The sequence below is a fragment of the Poecile atricapillus genome, chromosome 1 (assembly GCF_030490865.1).
Source record: "Poecile atricapillus isolate bPoeAtr1 chromosome 1, bPoeAtr1.hap1, whole genome shotgun sequence".
NCBI lineage: Eukaryota > Metazoa > Chordata > Aves > Passeriformes > Paridae > Poecile > Poecile atricapillus.
The window spans coordinates 178,934,274-178,949,851 of record NC_081249.1 but is presented as its reverse complement, the minus strand read 5'-3'; the positions used below and the strand labels follow the sequence as shown (position 1 = coordinate 178,949,851).

At 54.4% G+C, this 15,578-nt stretch overlaps 1 protein-coding gene across 1 annotated transcript; it reads left to right on the top strand.

Moving 5' to 3' along the window:
- Positions 1-191: 191 nt before the first annotated feature.
- GPR137C (G protein-coupled receptor 137C) lies at positions 192-15,271 on the top strand. Its single transcript, XM_058829243.1, has 7 exons — positions 192-649; positions 7,821-7,864; positions 8,514-8,742; positions 11,053-11,202; positions 11,716-11,838; positions 11,932-12,047; positions 12,920-15,271. The coding sequence occupies exons 1-7, from the start codon at positions 317-319 to the stop codon at positions 13,068-13,070; spliced, it is 1,146 nt and encodes a 381-aa protein (XP_058685226.1). The 5' UTR covers positions 192-316; the 3' UTR covers positions 13,071-15,271.
- Positions 15,272-15,578: the final 307 nt, after the last annotated feature.

The following is a 15,578-nucleotide window of genomic DNA, read 5'->3' as shown; positions in this document are numbered from 1 at the left end:
ACAGGCGGCTTCGGCCAGTGGGCGCGGCGGGTGGGCGCGGCGGGGGGCGTGGCCAGAGGGCGGCCAATGGGGAGCGCGCGCCGCCGCCCCTCAAATCAGCGGGCTCAGCCGGCTGTCCCCGGCACGGAGTTGTTTGGCGGCGGGCGGGCGGGCGGTGCAGCCGGGCGGGCGGGAGGGAGGAGGAGGAGAAGAAGAAGAAGAAGAAGGGGAAAGGGAAAGGGAAAGGGAGAAGGGGGGGTGCTCTCCTTTGTTGCATGGGGGTGTCCAGCCGGGGCTGAGGGAAGGCAGGGAGGGGGTCGGTGCCTCCCGCTGCCCCATGGCCCTCGCTGAGGGGGCGGCCGTGCCCTACGCCGTGGAGCTGGGGCTCACCGTGCTCCACACGGCGCTCTACGCCGCGCTCTTCCTCTTCGCCTACCTGCAGCTCTGGCTGCTGCTCTACTACCGCGAGCGGCGGCTGAGTTACCACACGCTCTGCCTCTTCCTCTGCCTGCTCTGGGCAGCCCTCAGGACCACCCTGTTCTCCTTCTACCTGCAGAATTCCCTGCAGGCCCTCCGCCTCCAGCAGCCCTTCGCCCACTGGCTCCTGTACTGCCTGCCCGGCTGCCTCCTCTTCTCCAGCCTCTGCCTCCTCAACCTCTATTTCGCCGAGGTAAGTTTTGCCTTTTGGGGAAAACCCCTCCAAAATTCCCTTTCCCAAACCTCCACCCTGCGGGACAGCAGGGGCTGGGAGCTCCTCTTCAGCCGGCTCTCCAAACTTGGAGCGCCCTGGAGCCGAGGCTTTGGGCTGGGATGGGGATGAGAGCATCCCGCTGAGGGTGGGAGGCGATCCTGGGGGATCTGCCCTCGCTGGAGGCTTTGGGACAGCCTGGGGGGATGCAGGGCTGTGCCCTGAATCCCGGCTTGGAAAGAAGCACAGGGATTGTGTCCTGAATCCAGCCCTCGCTACAGACTCCGGGACAGGCTGGGGGGATGCAGGGGTTGTGCCCTGAATCTAAACTCGGGGGTGGGAGGCACAAGGATTGTGCCCTGAATCCAGGCTTGGGGACAAGCACGGGGATTGTGCCCTGAATCCACGCTTGGGGGGCGGGGTGGGTTTTGGGGGGGATGGTGTGAGCTAAAAGTGTTCCCGGAATCCCAGCATCAGGGATTTGGGGTGCAGGGCTGTAGCCTGACTGCAGACCCCAGCGTGGGGGGGTGGGGGGCAGGCACATGCCCTGAATTTGGCATTTGGGGGGTGCAGGGAGATGCCCTGCTCCCAGGTGAGGTTTTCCTCTTTGCAACCCAGACCCACGGCGAGGTGTTTGTGTGTGGGGGCATCACTTGAGGGACTGTTTTGCATACATATTTTATTTTTTTTTAATTGATTTCCCTTCTGCAAAGGGGACCAGAAAGTGGCAGCAGCAGGGGCTGCTCTGGCCTGGAGTGATGCCAACCATTACGTCACCAGCCAGAGCCTCTTCTGCTATTGTTGCTGCGCTCCCTCCTTCTCTCCATCGCTCCGCTGCGAGCCGGGCTTGTTGTTCCGCAGCTTGTCAGACAAAAAAAAAACCCGAGATCCCTCACACAACAGCCCGGGGCAACCGAGGGGGGCCCTTTCCCATCACCAGCATCGCTGCTGGGACAGTGCGGAGCCGCTTGTTATTGTCACCGAGCTGTGTCCCTGCTTTTCTGGGTTTCCCCATCACTCGTGTCGTGATTTTTAGCCTCCTTTTCTTAGTCCTTCCACTTGCCTTTATCTGCTAAAGCCCTGGCTCTCCCCTCCCCATCCTCCTCCTGAATATTTTGTTTCTGCTCCAGTTTCTCGTGAGCAGCCCTCTGCTCGCCTGCCTCCCGGTTCGCTGCCTATTTATGAAACAAGTCACCACTTTTTCCTTCCAGCTTTGTTGTTGTTGTTGGGATTCTTTGCTCTGCAGCTCTCAGCTGTTCCCCAGCCTCACAAAGGAAACGCTAGCACACAGCGAAATCACTCCGTCGCTCCGATGTGTCACCCACAGGAGTTATGATTTCATTTTCCCCAGGACACCGACGTTCATGTGATACTTGGAGCAGTGGGGTTGTTCTGCTGTTTTGGTTCTTTTCCCCCCTCTCTTTCCCCCCAATAAACACCTGGAGGTTTGGGGGTGAGCTGCCTGTTGCAAAAGCTGTCGGAGGTGTTGTTGATGGAGTGGCAGTGGAATAACAAATGCTGCATAGAGTGCACAAATCCATCTTGTCTGCTCGAGGGAGCCTGACCTCCTGATTGCTCCAGCCACGAGGGGTTTGTGTCCCTTGAAAGGCAGAGATTCTGTGCTCTGCTCCACAGAGTGGCTGGATTTCTGTTTTCCTCTAGGTCACTGGATTTGACAGCAGATTTGCCTCTCTGCAGGCTTGTTTAAAGGTCCCCTGAAAGTAAATCCAAATAGATTCCCAGGCTTCTCCTCCTCCCACGATATCTGTTTTTCAGTGAACTCTGTATATATCCCACTTTTTCTCCTTGAAGACCTAGAGCCAAGGGAAATCCTGTCTGAGGAAATAAGAGCTCTGAATCTGGAGTGGGGAAGGATAAAGTGACTTATGAAAATGGGTCTGCTTGCTCAGCTCCAGGGAGGGCCTGACAATTCCCTGGAACAACCAGGAGGGGTATCCATCACTCCGTGGGGTTTTTGGGAAATGTCAGCAGTGAAGCTCCAGAGATTTGGAGAAAAAAATGGAAAGCCTCTGGAGCTTTTCTGGCTCCCATGATCTGGAGGTGACTGGTGTGTTTACTGGTGTGACTCCAGCAGAACGTGCCCATCCATCCCCAGTTTTTAAAGGCCACTTGGCAGCAGCCTGTGGAAGGACACTGAGCTTCTGCTGTCCTGGGGGTGGCATCCTGATCTGAGATGTCCTCAGCTAAAAGCACGGGCTGCTGCTGTGCTGAGGGCCTGGCTCATTGTCCCTGTGCACAGAGCCTCCTTTGTGGAGATGCTGGAGAAATGGCATCTGGGGAAGAAAATGGCCTGTGCTGTTATTTGAGCTGATCTGGCTTGATTTACGGAGCTCCTCAGGCTGTGTAGAGGCTGAGGATGGAGTGGTGGAGGGGGAGAAGCTCCAGGAAACAGATACCCATGGAGAACTGGTATTACTTGACACTCCAGGCTGTTCAAGGGCTGAAATTCAAATTTGCTAAGCTGCCTGGTGTTCCTCCTTTCCGTGGGGACAGGCTGTCCTCTTCCTATCCCATCTTGGCCCCTGAGATTCCTGAGGGGATGCAGAGACCTGACAGAATGAGTGTGGGATGTGGATTTCTGTTTCATCGAGTCCCAGAATGGTTTGGGTTGGAAGGGACCTTAAAGCTCATCTCATTCCACCCCCTGCCATGGGCAGAGACACCTCCCACTGTCCCAGCTTGCTCCAGCCTGGTCTTGGATGCTTCCAGGGATCCAGGGGCAGCCACAGCTTCTCTGGGCACCCTGTGCCAGGGCCTCAGCCAGGAATTCCTTCCCAATATTCCATCTATCCCTGCCCTCTGGCAGTGGGAAGCCATTCCCTGTGTCCTTTCATTCCATGCTCTTGTCCTCTCCAGCTCTCATGTTGATACTTGGGATACTTTTCCCGCCTGGAACATTTGGCTTGGGAGCATCTCTTCCTTTCTACTTCAGCTTGTAGCAGAAGGAGTCTTTTCCTGGGAATCTGGAGTTCACAGTCCCATCAGGTCAGAATTCCTCAAATCCACTCCCAGTCTTGCCTCAATAGCTCTGGTATCCAACCCAGGATGCTCCTTTGCCTTGCCTTTGGAATAGCTCCTGTTCTGCCAGCTGCTTGAATGATGGCACCTTCCTCAAGAGTCTGCCACTCCTGCTTGTCCCCAGGTCTTTGTCAGGAGCACCGTGGAAATGAATGAGAGAGATGGGGAGAGATCAGGATATTTAACCAGGGAAAAGGAGGTTCAGGAGGGACCTTGTGGCTCTGCACAACTCCTTGACAGGAGGGGGCAGCCAGAGCTCTGCTCCCAGGGGACAAGAGGAAATGGCCTCAAGCTGTGCCAGGGGAGGATTAAATGGGATATTAAGGGAAAATTCTCCTTGGAAAGGGTTGTTAGGCATTGGAAGGAGCTGCCCAGGGAGGTTTGGATTCCCCATCCCTGGAGGTATCCAAGGAGTCCCTGGAGGTGGCACTCAGTGCTCTGGGCTTGTGACAAGGTGGGGATGGGGCACAGCTTGGACCTGATGACCTTGGAGGTCTTCTCCAACCCAATTGATTCTGTGAAATGCAGCACAACAACCTTGATCTTAAAGACCTTCTTGAGCCCTTGGCACTCCTGGTTGTCCTGGGAATCAGCAGCTGGCACAGGGATGAGTAAGGAATGCTGGCCTGGTGGGGCTGATGGTGTGGCCAGAGCCCTTCACCTGCCTGGGCTCCATCAGCCCCTTTCATCCCTTTCCTGCTCTAATAGTGCTGGAGACAGGCATGGGGAGAGCATCCAGCCTGGGAGATGTTTGTCCTTACTGTCCTGGATCTTCCCACCTTCTCAGATGGAAAACTGGGAAAATCTCCATCCTTCATTTCCCTCTTTCACCTTCCCAGTGTAGCAGACACCTTGCAGTGTCCTGTGCCTCGGAGGGACAGCTGGTGAGGGATCACTGAAACTCCAGACTGCTCCATCCCAGAGCTGATGATTCCCATGTTTCCCAGATGAACAGGTGGCCCTGCTGGGGACCAGCTATTCTAGGAAAGGACAGAGCATGCAATATTGCAGCCTGTGTTGATGATGGCGTGGAATGATCTGGATATTAATATGAGGATGGTGAGAGATGCTCATGGAGAGTTCCAGCTTTTCTTCTGTGGATTGAAGCGGGGGCTTGCGCACTTGGTACAAGGTGTGATCCCAAAACAGTCTCTGCTGTGCTCCTGTTATCTCACGTGGTGAGGGAAGGGATCTGGCTGGGGATGCTCCTGCAGCTGAGCTGTGTTGGGGCAGGGCAGGGTTGTGTCTTGTATCTGCAGAGCCCAAATCTGTGTTGTCTTTATGAAGCAAACAAGAATTTGATTGCAGTGGACAACAAGAAGTTCCTGGATCTTTCAGATCTGCTGAGACCAGCTTGGTTTTGGTCCAGCCTAAATGCCTCACTGTTAGAGTAGAGATCCTGCCTTGTGCAGGTAGTGGGAGTGGTCCTTGGATTCTTCTGTAGGATCTAGGATGTGTCACTTATGTTCCCTTAGCAGCTGTGACACCTCCAGTGCACCTTCTGAGGGTGAGTGTGTCTCTTGAACACACCCTTAGGACTCTCTGGGCTGTGATGTGAGCAAGGAAATCACTTCTGTGGGATAAATCCACTCATCACAAACCCAAAGCCTCTGGTATCACAGAGAGCTTTGGTGTCTGCAGCTCATTTCAGCCTCACCTTCGGCTGATGAGGAGTGCTCAAGGGATCCATGGCTTTGGAAAGGCACCTGAGTATTCCAAACTGCTGTAAAGGGCTTGTTCAGGAGTAAATGTTCCCTGTCCTGCTGAGACCTCTGTTCCCTGTTTTCATGCTTGACTTCTGGAGCTGGGCTCAGCTCAGAGTTGAAGGAACTGTTCGGTTTGCATGGATTGCTGCTCACAGCTCGGCCTAATGCACCTGCTGGGCTGCATTAGGGGTCTGTTTTCCTGTTTTTCTGGAGAACAGGATTGCTCCTGAGCTCTCTGTGCTGGATTTTTCACAGCAGAACCCTCTGCCTGAGCTGTCCTTGGGCTCTGAGAGCAGCAGAGCCCCGTGCAGGAGGCTCAGAGCTCGTCTCAAGGATAAGAACCCAGAGACACCCTGTGCCCACTGCTGGTGGCACCTCCTGACCCAGTCCCTGGGAAGGAAAAGCAGCCTTCAGATAACTTATCAGCCTTAATAACCAAAAGCACCAAAGCAGGGGTGTCTGTTCCCTTCCTGAAGTTATAGGAATAACTGTCCAGGGGCTAATAAAAGTGTAAGGCTGGAGCTGTGGTCTCCCTCTGCTTTCCGTGGCAGCGGGCCAAGCGTGAGGCTCAAATTGCTGTTGCACTCTTAACCCTGACTCAGCTTTGTGTGCCTTAATCCCTGGGGCTGCAGGGGAGGGTTTGGGAAGAGTGTCCTGCCTAAAAACAGCATCTTCCTGTGAGCCAGGGGCACTTCCCTGCTCAGCTGAGGGGCTGTTCTCTGCTGAGAACACGACATTCCCAGCGGGAATACCAGCCAGGGACTCTGCAGAGCTGTTCAGAGGCTGAGGTTACAGACAGAGCCACAGCAGGAGAGCAGATTCCTCAGTGGATTTCCATGCTGCTGGAATGGGTGCTGAACCAGGAGTTTCCCAGCTGGATATCACGGACTCCCATTTTGACAGGACAAGAGGAAACAGCCTCAAGTTGTGCCAGGGAATATTTAGATCCTGACTGGATGCTGGGGAAAAAATTCTTCACTGAAAGGGTGGTGAGGTGTTGGAACAGGGTGTTCAGGGCAATGGTGGAGTTCCCATCCCTGGAAGTGTTGAAAAAACCTGGGGATGTGGCACTTCAGGGCATGGTTTAGTGATGGATGTGGTGGTGCTGGATTAGTGGTTGGACTTGATGATCTTGGAGGGCTTTTCCAGCCTCAGTGATTCAGTGATTCCATGACACTCCCAAAGTGCCTGAATGTCACCCACAAGACAAACAAGGCAGGATTCAGGGATATTTCTGTTTTGGAGTCACCATGTGGCCCTTCCAAGGCCCAGTTTCCTGTAACTGAGATGAGTTTTAGGGCTCAGAGTGGATTGTGCCACACTCCTGTACCTCTGTGGGCCAGGACAGAGAACATTCCTGAGCCTGGATACCTCCCTCTGCTGAAGAACCGTGTCTCATTCCCCACCAAGTTGAGCTTGTCCTCCCTCAGCCTCGGGAAGAGGAGCCAGGCAGTGGAAGTGGCTCTTGGAAGAGAATCACTGAAGCTGTCCAATGTCCTTTGAAATGCTTGGAACCACTGCAGTGCCTCAGACAACCCTCAGATCCTGAAATGTCTCTGGAAATCCTGTTGGCAGCAGCCTGATTCCTGAAGCTCATGTGCCATTTCTGCCTCAGTGCTGACTTGGAAGAGGAGCCAAGGAATCCCACCAGGATAAAAGCAGCCTAAGGATGCCTGGGAGGAGATGAGTGATCCTTCACTGCTGACAGGGAAGGCTCCTTGTGGGAGAAGAGGAACTCCAGACCTGTGCAGTGATCCCACAAGTACAGGTGGGATCACTCTGGATGTGTCTGTGCCTCTTCCCAGGTTCCTTTGAAGTCTCTGATCAGGACATGAGCGTTGCCTGTGGCTGGATGTGACCCCTGGGATCCTTCCTGAGGGGGTCTGGACCTGGAGCTGGACACAACCCAGCTCCTGACCAGTGTGAGCACTGGTTCCCTGTGCCTCTGCAGCAGGAATTCACTGTGAATTCAGGAATCTGAGCTGTGACTTGGGAATATCTGCACCTTCCTAAACTGTCTCTACTCCTTTAACATGGAAATCCAGCATGGTTGAGGTCCTAAAACAGCCCAAAACATTGGGAAAAGGAGATGTATTTCTGAAGGATTTTAATGACTTTTAAGTACTAAACTCCCTTCTTTTCTTGAAGGCTTTGAGGTGTGGTATTAAAGTGCTTGTCACATAGGGGGTGTTAAATATGTTTATGGTTGTTAGGAACCTGTGTTTGGGCTGGGCTTGTACAAGAAAAAAGTACCATTCTTTTGGGTCCAGAGCAGGACTTGGTGCTCATAAATAATCCAGAGTCCTTGGTGATGTCCAGTGGGATTCTGGCTTCCCTGCTCATCTCTTGACAAAGTTGAAAGGAAGCTGTGGGCCGTGTAAAATAACCTGTGCAAATCTTTCCTCCAGGTCATATTCAAAGTGAAATGTGCAGCTGAATTCAACAAGTACAAGTAAGTGCTGCTGTCCTGACCTTCCCTTCAGAGCTGGTCCCAGGGGAACTGGCTGGGAATGGGAGGGTCAGGCCCCAAAAGCTGAGCAGAGCTGTAATTCCATACCTGTGCTCTGAGAAAGGAGCAGAGTTGGACCTTGGAGCAGGACTGGGAATTTCAGGGGAGCTCAAGCATCCCAGTTTCCCTGGGTGGACTCTGAGCTGTCCCAGGGAAGATGTGCAGAACAAGGCTGGAGCAATGGGTGAGCCCCAGGTTTGAGCAGCCCAGGTGCTTCCCAGGGAAACCCAGGGTGGAAAATGCAAACTCCAGTGGCTCTCAATAAAGGAGTTGCAGTGGTTGTGATGACTCATGGCTTATTGACTGGAGTTAATGCAGAGCTGGAGCAACACTTAAAATCTGCAAGATAAGAACCTGACTGTCAGAAGATGAGTCTTGTAACTCATGACTGCTTACGCTGCTCATGTGTTATGAGAGCAGCTCCAACAAATCCTCTGCAGCCTTGGGCTGCCGGGACAACCCCTGAAATTTGCAGGAATGCCAGAGCTTCCCAGCAAGCAGAGCACTGGGAGGGTCTGCTGAGACAGGAGGGACGTGCAGAATGAACCTGGCCTTGTCTCCCTGACCATTTTTCCCCTCCCCATCTCTCCAGGGTTGTGTTGTACCTGGGCTCCATCCTCACCAGCCTCCTGTTCCTCGTTGTGAATTTAACCTGTGCGATGCTGATCCACGGCGAGGTCCCCGAGAAGCAGCTGAGGTGGACGGTCCTGGCCCGGGCTCTGGTCAACGACAGCCTCTTCATCCTCTGTGCCATCTCCCTGGCCTGCTGCATGTGCAAACTGGGAAAGATGTCTTCAGCCAACGTCTACCTCGAGTCCAAGGTGGGTAAATTCCTTGGGAATTCCCACTGGGACCGCTCAGCTGGAGCTGGGTGTGCTCGCTGGCCTGGTGGCACCTGAGCTGCTCTTGCTCAAATTCTCCTTCCAGTGGGGAGGTGGCAGCTCTTGGATTCCCCCCCTTTCACAAAGTGCACTCTCCTGCTGTGGGAGTGATGTTTCCTGCATGTTTTAGGGGAATACTTTGTCTGCAGATTTGACATAATAGATTTATGAGCTGCTTCTGCTTTTCAGGCACAGAAAATCCCAGGTTTGCCTTGATGAGAGGGCTCTCTGAGAGCAGCAGATGCAGTTTTTGCTGTATATTTTTTACCTGTGGCAGGTGTGTCATAACTCCCTTCAAAGGGGATCCCCCAGAAATCCAGTTTTAGCTGGACTCTCTGCTTGGGTAGGATGAGATGTTCTGGATGAGATGAGCATTTTGGAATGGGAGGAGAAGTTGCTGTAGGTCCTGTCCCAAAGCAGGACAGGCAAGGGAATGAACACACACTCTTCTCCAGCAGATAGGAAAGTGGAAAAGCCACCAGCAGTGCGGCAGGAGGCTGCACTCAGTGTCCACTTGAGTGCCTGCAAACATCTGGAGGAAAAACCAGAGCACCTGAGCATAGCCAGTTGAAGCTGAGGCTTTCTGCAGGAGATGTCTGTCTCCCTAAGCAGCAGAGGGCTTTGGTGGCTTCCCAGAATCCAGGATTTGTGGGCTGGGTCTGGTGTCCTGCCTGGCTCCTGTGACAGCTGTCCAGAGGCTGCAGGTTACATCCAGACCTGCAGTGAGGCAGGGGCAGAGAAGCTGCTCACATCCCTGCTGGCCTGGGCCTGGTGTCCAGCTCTGACTGGCTCTGGACACTCATTAACTCACCCAGTTCCCCCAGTGCAGGAACTTCCTCTCCTCACATGCCTGAGGCTGCTCCTGGGCTGGGTACAACCTGCTCCAGGGAAGCCTCTGGATACTCACCCTGGCTGTCTGCTCAAGGTCTCTGCCTCCCTCCCCTGGTGTTGTGTGTGGGGAATTGCTGCAGAAACAGGGTGGGGATGAGCAGGAATGTTAGCCAGGTGCCCCAGAAGGTTGTCCTGGCCCTGAACTCAAAGCCATGCAGCAGAAGGTGGGAATGTTGGAGCTGTGGGAAGGAGGCTGGACTGCAGCCAGCTCCTGTCCTGTGGTCCTTGTGAGCTGGAGATTCGCTTCAGCAGCCTTTGTGCCTCCCTGTGCTGGCCTGAGCACCACAGGCTCAGCTTCCAGTGACAGCAGGATGTGTGCTGGGCTTCAGTGCTGTCACTTGTCTGTTGGCACCTCTCTCAAGACACTGTCCTGAGCTCCAAATCCAGGAAAATCGAGCTGGGATCTGGAGCAGGACAGTGGGATGATCTTCCCCAGCAGATTCTCTGCTTAAACACAAAAACACAGCTCAGGTGCTGAGGGGTGTTTGCCCCCTTACTGTGACTTGGTGCCTCCCAGCAGCTATTAAAGGGTTTCATGGGTGAATTTAACAAAATCTGGTTTGTCCCTGCGTTCCTGAGTGGTTTGAGTTGGAAGGGATCTTAAATCCCATCCAGTTCCAATGGGAACTGCTCTGCCATGGGCTACCTTTAACTTGGATCAGGTGGCTCCAAGCCCCATCCAGCCTGGCCTTGGACACTTCCAGGGAACCAGGGACAGCCACAGCTTCTCTGGGCACCCTGGGCCAGAGAAGACCAAGAATTTACTCCCAATATCCCATCTAACCCTGCCTTCTGTCTGAAGCCATTCCCTTGACCTGTCCCTCCAGGCCATTGTAAATGTTCTCTCTCTCCATCTTTCCTGTGGGCTCCCTTCAGCTACTGGGGTTCAAGCTCTGGGTCTTTCTGGCCACCCCAAATATTTGAGCTTCTTTCCTAGACAAACACTGTGTGCAGTGTTGGGGTGCAGCAGGGGCTGTGTGAACACCTCTGCAGAGTCTGGGCTGTAAAGCAGAAGTTGATTTTGCTGCTGTTTGTTTGTTGTCCTTGTGGAGATCCCCAGAGGAGAGCAGGGGGTGGAACAGCATCTCCCTGGACCCTCAGATCGGACCTGGCTGACAAAATCCTGCCAGGGACACTCCAGTGCCTCAGATCCTTCCCTGCTCCCAGGCAGCTCTGGCTGTGTGGCTCCTGCAATGAACTCATCACATGAGAAAGCTCTTACCCAGCTCTGAATATTTTAGCAACAACATACAAATGTTCTGGGTCATTCTTGCCTGCACAGCTGCTCGTGCATTTAAGGGAACGGGGAAGAACATCACAGCTCTGTATTAAAACACTTTTTATTTCTTGCTGTCCTAGGGAACATCTGTCTGCCAGGCTATTCTGGTGGGATCTGTAGTGGCCCTCCTGTATTCCTCAAGGGCTTGCTATAACCTGGTAGCTGTGGCCATATCTCCAGACAATGTTCCTGGTCCTTTCAACTATGGCTGGGACAACCTTTCAGACAAGGTGAGTGTGTGACCCTCAATCCAGAGCTGGTGAAGTGAAATGCAGTCACTCCTCATCCTGTGAGGGTGAACAGGGGGCTCTGGGGCGTGTCTGGGTAGCTGAACCCCCACATGTGCTGCCTTTCTGCTCTGCTTGCTCTTTCCACCCAACAAACCTGAGTCCTCCTCTCCCCAGCCACTTCTTCAGGAAGGATTCCCTGTTGTGCCCTTCCCTTTCAGCCTGCCAACTCTTCTTTTGAGGGAGAGGAGGGACAACTCAACTAGAGCAGAACAGCAATGCTTAATCAGGCGTGGCTGTGTGTGAGGGAGAGTTGCTGGTGTGGGCTGGGAGCTCCCAGTGGCCTGGCAGCACCCTCTGAGCAGAACCAGCTCACCCAAACCAGCCAGGTGAAGGTCACTGTGCTGGGTTAGGGACTCCTGCCTTTGGAAAGGTTCCTCTGCACTCCCAGTTGCAGCTTTTGGGAGCTCTGTGGGTGGCTGGGAAGACACAGCCCCCTCTGCCTTGTGCCCACAGGTGCACGTGGAGGTGAGCAGCGAGGAGTACGTGGTGTTTGGAGTGGTCCTGTTCCTCTGGGAGCTGGTGCCAACCACTTTCGTGGTGCTGTTCTTCCGTGCTCAGAGACTGAGCCAGAACCTGGTAGGCCTGAGCAACCCCCCCTGTGCTGGGAGGATGCCTGGGGTGACTTTTGGGGACGTTTTGCTTCTGGCCTAACTCCTTTCTCCTTGGCAGACTCCAGCTGGGATGGTCAACAGCCACAGCTACAGCTCCAGGGCCTATTTCTTTGACAATCCCAGACGCTACGACAGCGACGATGACTTGTCACGGCTCGGGGCCAGGGAAGGAGGGTAAGGAAGGGTTGTGCTGCTGCTCTGCTGCCCTCTGGGGAAGCAACAGAGCTCCTGGCTTCTTCTCCTAGGAAAAGCTTTGATGGAAGAGGCAGCTTGGGCAAGATAGATGGGGCAGGGAGCCTCTGGCAGAGCTTTTGTTCCCTTGTGCAGCTCACAAGGAGCTGTTTCTGTTGGGGAGAAGTGACCAGATCACAGAGGTGGATGTGTATGGTGCTCACAGGTGGTGATTGCAGACAGGAGACCTCATCCAGGAGGGCTGGGATCCATTTCAGAGGGCTCTGAAATGATCTCCAGAGGGGTTTCTCCACTGGGAAGTGAGAGCTGGTGAAGTCCTGGGAGGGAGCTGGGACAAAGCTCTGCAGAAGCGCTGGTGTTGGGGAGAACAGTCAGGTATCTCCAGCAAAACTCCTTTGAGGCATCCTGGCAGCCCCATCATCGTGGAACCATGGAATGGTTTGGGCTGGAAGAGACCTTAAAGACCATCCAGTTCCACCCCCTGCTGTGGGCAGGGACACCCTCCACTGCACAGGGTTGCTCCAAGCCCTGTCCAACCTGGCCTGGAACACTTTACTTCAGTTCCACTTCACTTCCAAGTCCCTCACTTGCTGCCCAGGGATGTAGTGAGCACTTCAGAGGTTCTGGCTCCTCTTGACCAGTGCTGTGGGGCCTGGTGCTCTTCTTATAGCTGTCTCATCAAAGCCAAGTTCCTTGGGGATACCATACCTCCAAACTTCAACACCCTGACCAGTGCTGGGAGCAGAAGTCTGGAGGAGCCAGATTATTCATCCCTAAAAAGTCCATGCCTGTTTTTTTCTGCCTCTCCTTCAGCTTGGCCACCCCTCAGTCTGTGTTTTCTGTCTCTCCTGCAGCTTGGCCACCCCTCAGTGCTCGGGCTTCTACGGCTCTCTGGCTGGCACCGACAGCGGGAGCGCCGCGGACAGCGCGCCCTTGCTCTGCGCCGCTGGCGGCTCGGAGACCAACCAGCACCACCACAGCTCCCACCCTGCCCCACAGAACTGAGGAGGCTCCCTCTCTTCCCAGAGTGGCACTCGTGTATAGGATTGTAACCTGGTTTTCCTCTTTTCCTCCTCTCCCCCCGAAGCATCTAACTCATGACACAAACATTCCACTACCTGCCGCAGCGGCGCGCGGGACTGAGCCCAGGGCTGCAGGCAGTTCAGTCAGAGAACTGTGACTTTAAGGTACCATGTAGCAAAGTGAAGCTGAACTCTCTGGAAGCTTTTTTTTTTCCCTTGGTCTGGTCTTCAAGATGTTGGCAGCTAAATGCACCAGAGCTTCCTCACTAGAAAAGAAACATCAAATGCATATTTGCACTTTTATCTGCACACTTGGAAGGAACGAATCTTGCTCGGGCTGTGCTTGGCCTGAGACTGTTCTAGTTACTCTTTTAATTGCACATCCAGAGCTGGGAGAGGCACTGTCTTCCTGCAAAGACGTGTTCCCTGAAGGACTCTGCATCCTGCCTCCCTGGGAGTGGGGAGCTCTGTCCAGGCAGGGCCCCCGGCGCTGGATGCTCGAGTTTACTGTGCCATATTCCCACCTGGCAGGGCTGGGTGAGGCCTCGGGGCTCGGGAGGGGTCTTGCTCTGCCTGCTGCTCCCACCTGGCTGCTGCCCTGTCCTGCCTGGGTGAGGTCAGTGTTCCTGCTGGCCTTGTGGCAGAGGGACAGGGAGAGGCTGGAGCTGGCTCAGCAGGAGTGTGTGTGCAGGAACGTGTGTGAATCCAGGGCTGCTGCACCCCCTGGGTGCTGGGAGCGGCCCTGCTCCCCCTCCTCCTTGCCCACAGTGGGGCTCCCCTCCTCCCCCTCAGTATTAAATTGCATTTAGCAGATAACCAAGAGTTTTAACCTGAAGTGAATGTGAACTGCTGGGTCCCCACTGAGGTGCAGGGGGCTGCCTGTGGAACGTTGCTGTTGCAGAGGGAAGGGGCAGAAAGCGCAGGGATCTGATCCTTGGGCTCCCCGTGGAGCTGGGGCCTCCCAGAGCTGTGGAGTGCACAGGGTGGGAGTGCTGGGTCAGGCTGGGACAGGTCCCTCTGTCTTTCCTTAACCAAAATAACCAAGTTTGACCTGGCCTGGGCTCTTTGGAGATGAGGCTTGGTGTTACTCCTGGCTTGTCCCTGAGCCAGCTGTGGGGATGAGCAGAGCAGCTTTGGATAAAGGCAGCGGTGCATGGAGGGAGCTGCTCTGAGTGTGGGGCAAATCCACCTGGGGCTGGTTTTAACCCGCCTCGTGCTGCTCCAGCCCTGGTGTGACACTGGGGACAGCGACTGCTGTGCTGGGACAACAGCCTGGGAGCTGGAGGGGCCCTTTCTGTGAGAGAAACCCCAGCCCTGGGGCATCCTCACCCCTGGGGTCACTTGTCCCACTGCCCCCACCCTGTCCCTGTGCTCACCTCCTGCACTCCTGCTGGCCCTAAAAGGCAGCAAATCCTGCTTGTTTTTTTGGAGAAGGCAAAGATGGCAACTCTCAGCACACCCCTTGCTCGAGTCCCTGACCCAGAGCTCCACCCTGGCTGCTCCCCTGTCTCCTGGCAGGAACAGGCTGCTCCATCTCAATCCCTGCTTGGCTTATGGCAAAGCTGCTGAAGGGCCGGGCACTGTCACCCTTCCTTCTGCTCCCATAAGTCTCCAAAGACAGCAAGTGACACTCGTGGCCCCTGTTCTTGCTTAAATTCCAAAGCACTAGGAGCACTTTAAGTTTTTCTTTGGAGGGAAAGGAGTGTAGTGCAAAAAAAAAAAAAAAAAATTAAAAAAATTACAAAATCCAAGGGCTACAGGCTCATTGTTCCTCTTGCACTGAAGCACACACCCACACTACGATCTTCCTGGATTATTTGGGATGGCAGGTCAGGGCAGTGAGCCTCGTTGCTGATGGATCCCTGAGCGACTGGCCAAGAGTTTGGGTTTTACTCCTTTGTCCGGTGGATTCCGAAGCGACCGCTCCTCCCGGGGCCGGTCCCGTGTTTTACTGAAGTCATTTATAGCTGACAAGTTACAAGGACTTTTTTAATGCATAGTTGCCTTTCATTAAACTTTCTTTTGGGTTTTTTTGTTTTGGTTTTGGGATTTTTTTGGTATGGTTTAACAGTGTTCTGGCTTTGCAGGCGGGCAGCAGCTGCTGCCCCAGGAGCTGTGGCCAATGAATGTACCTATTTGTTCTTCACTAAACTGTAACCAAGCACTACTCTGTTGAAATAAATTTTAAAATAAAAGGACTTTCTGTGCTGGGATGGCTCCCAGGGTGACCCAGCCAGCTCCAGGTGTGGACCTGCGGTCCTCTGTGCCCTGCCAGGACCTGGCACATCCCATTCCTCTGCTGCCACGGGGTTGGGAGCGCTGGGCTGGGCTCTGAGGGCTGAGCTGGGGGTGGCACAGGGGCTTTATCCTCTGCTGGGTCTCTGGCTGCAGCCCCGAGGGCTGGAGCTGTGCCAGGGGAGTTGGATCTCAGGGGAAGATTCTTGGTGACAGAATCCAGAGCTCCAGGAGCGTTTGGACAGTGCTGCCGGGG

What these genes read in the sequence shown, in the direction of transcription:
- GPR137C (XM_058829243.1), top strand. Translation starts at nt 317, where the DNA reads ATGGCCCTCGCTGAGGGGGCGGCCGTGCCCTACGCCGTGGAGCTGGGG. An exon ending in ACGTCTACCTCGAGTCCAAG is followed by an intron (nt 8,743 to 11,052) that starts GTGGGTAAATTC and finishes TTGCTGTCCTAG; the next exon opens with GGAACATCTGTCTGCCAGGC. An exon ending in GGGACAACCTTTCAGACAAG is followed by an intron (nt 11,203 to 11,715) that starts GTGAGTGTGTGA and finishes TTGTGCCCACAG; the next exon opens with GTGCACGTGGAGGTGAGCAG.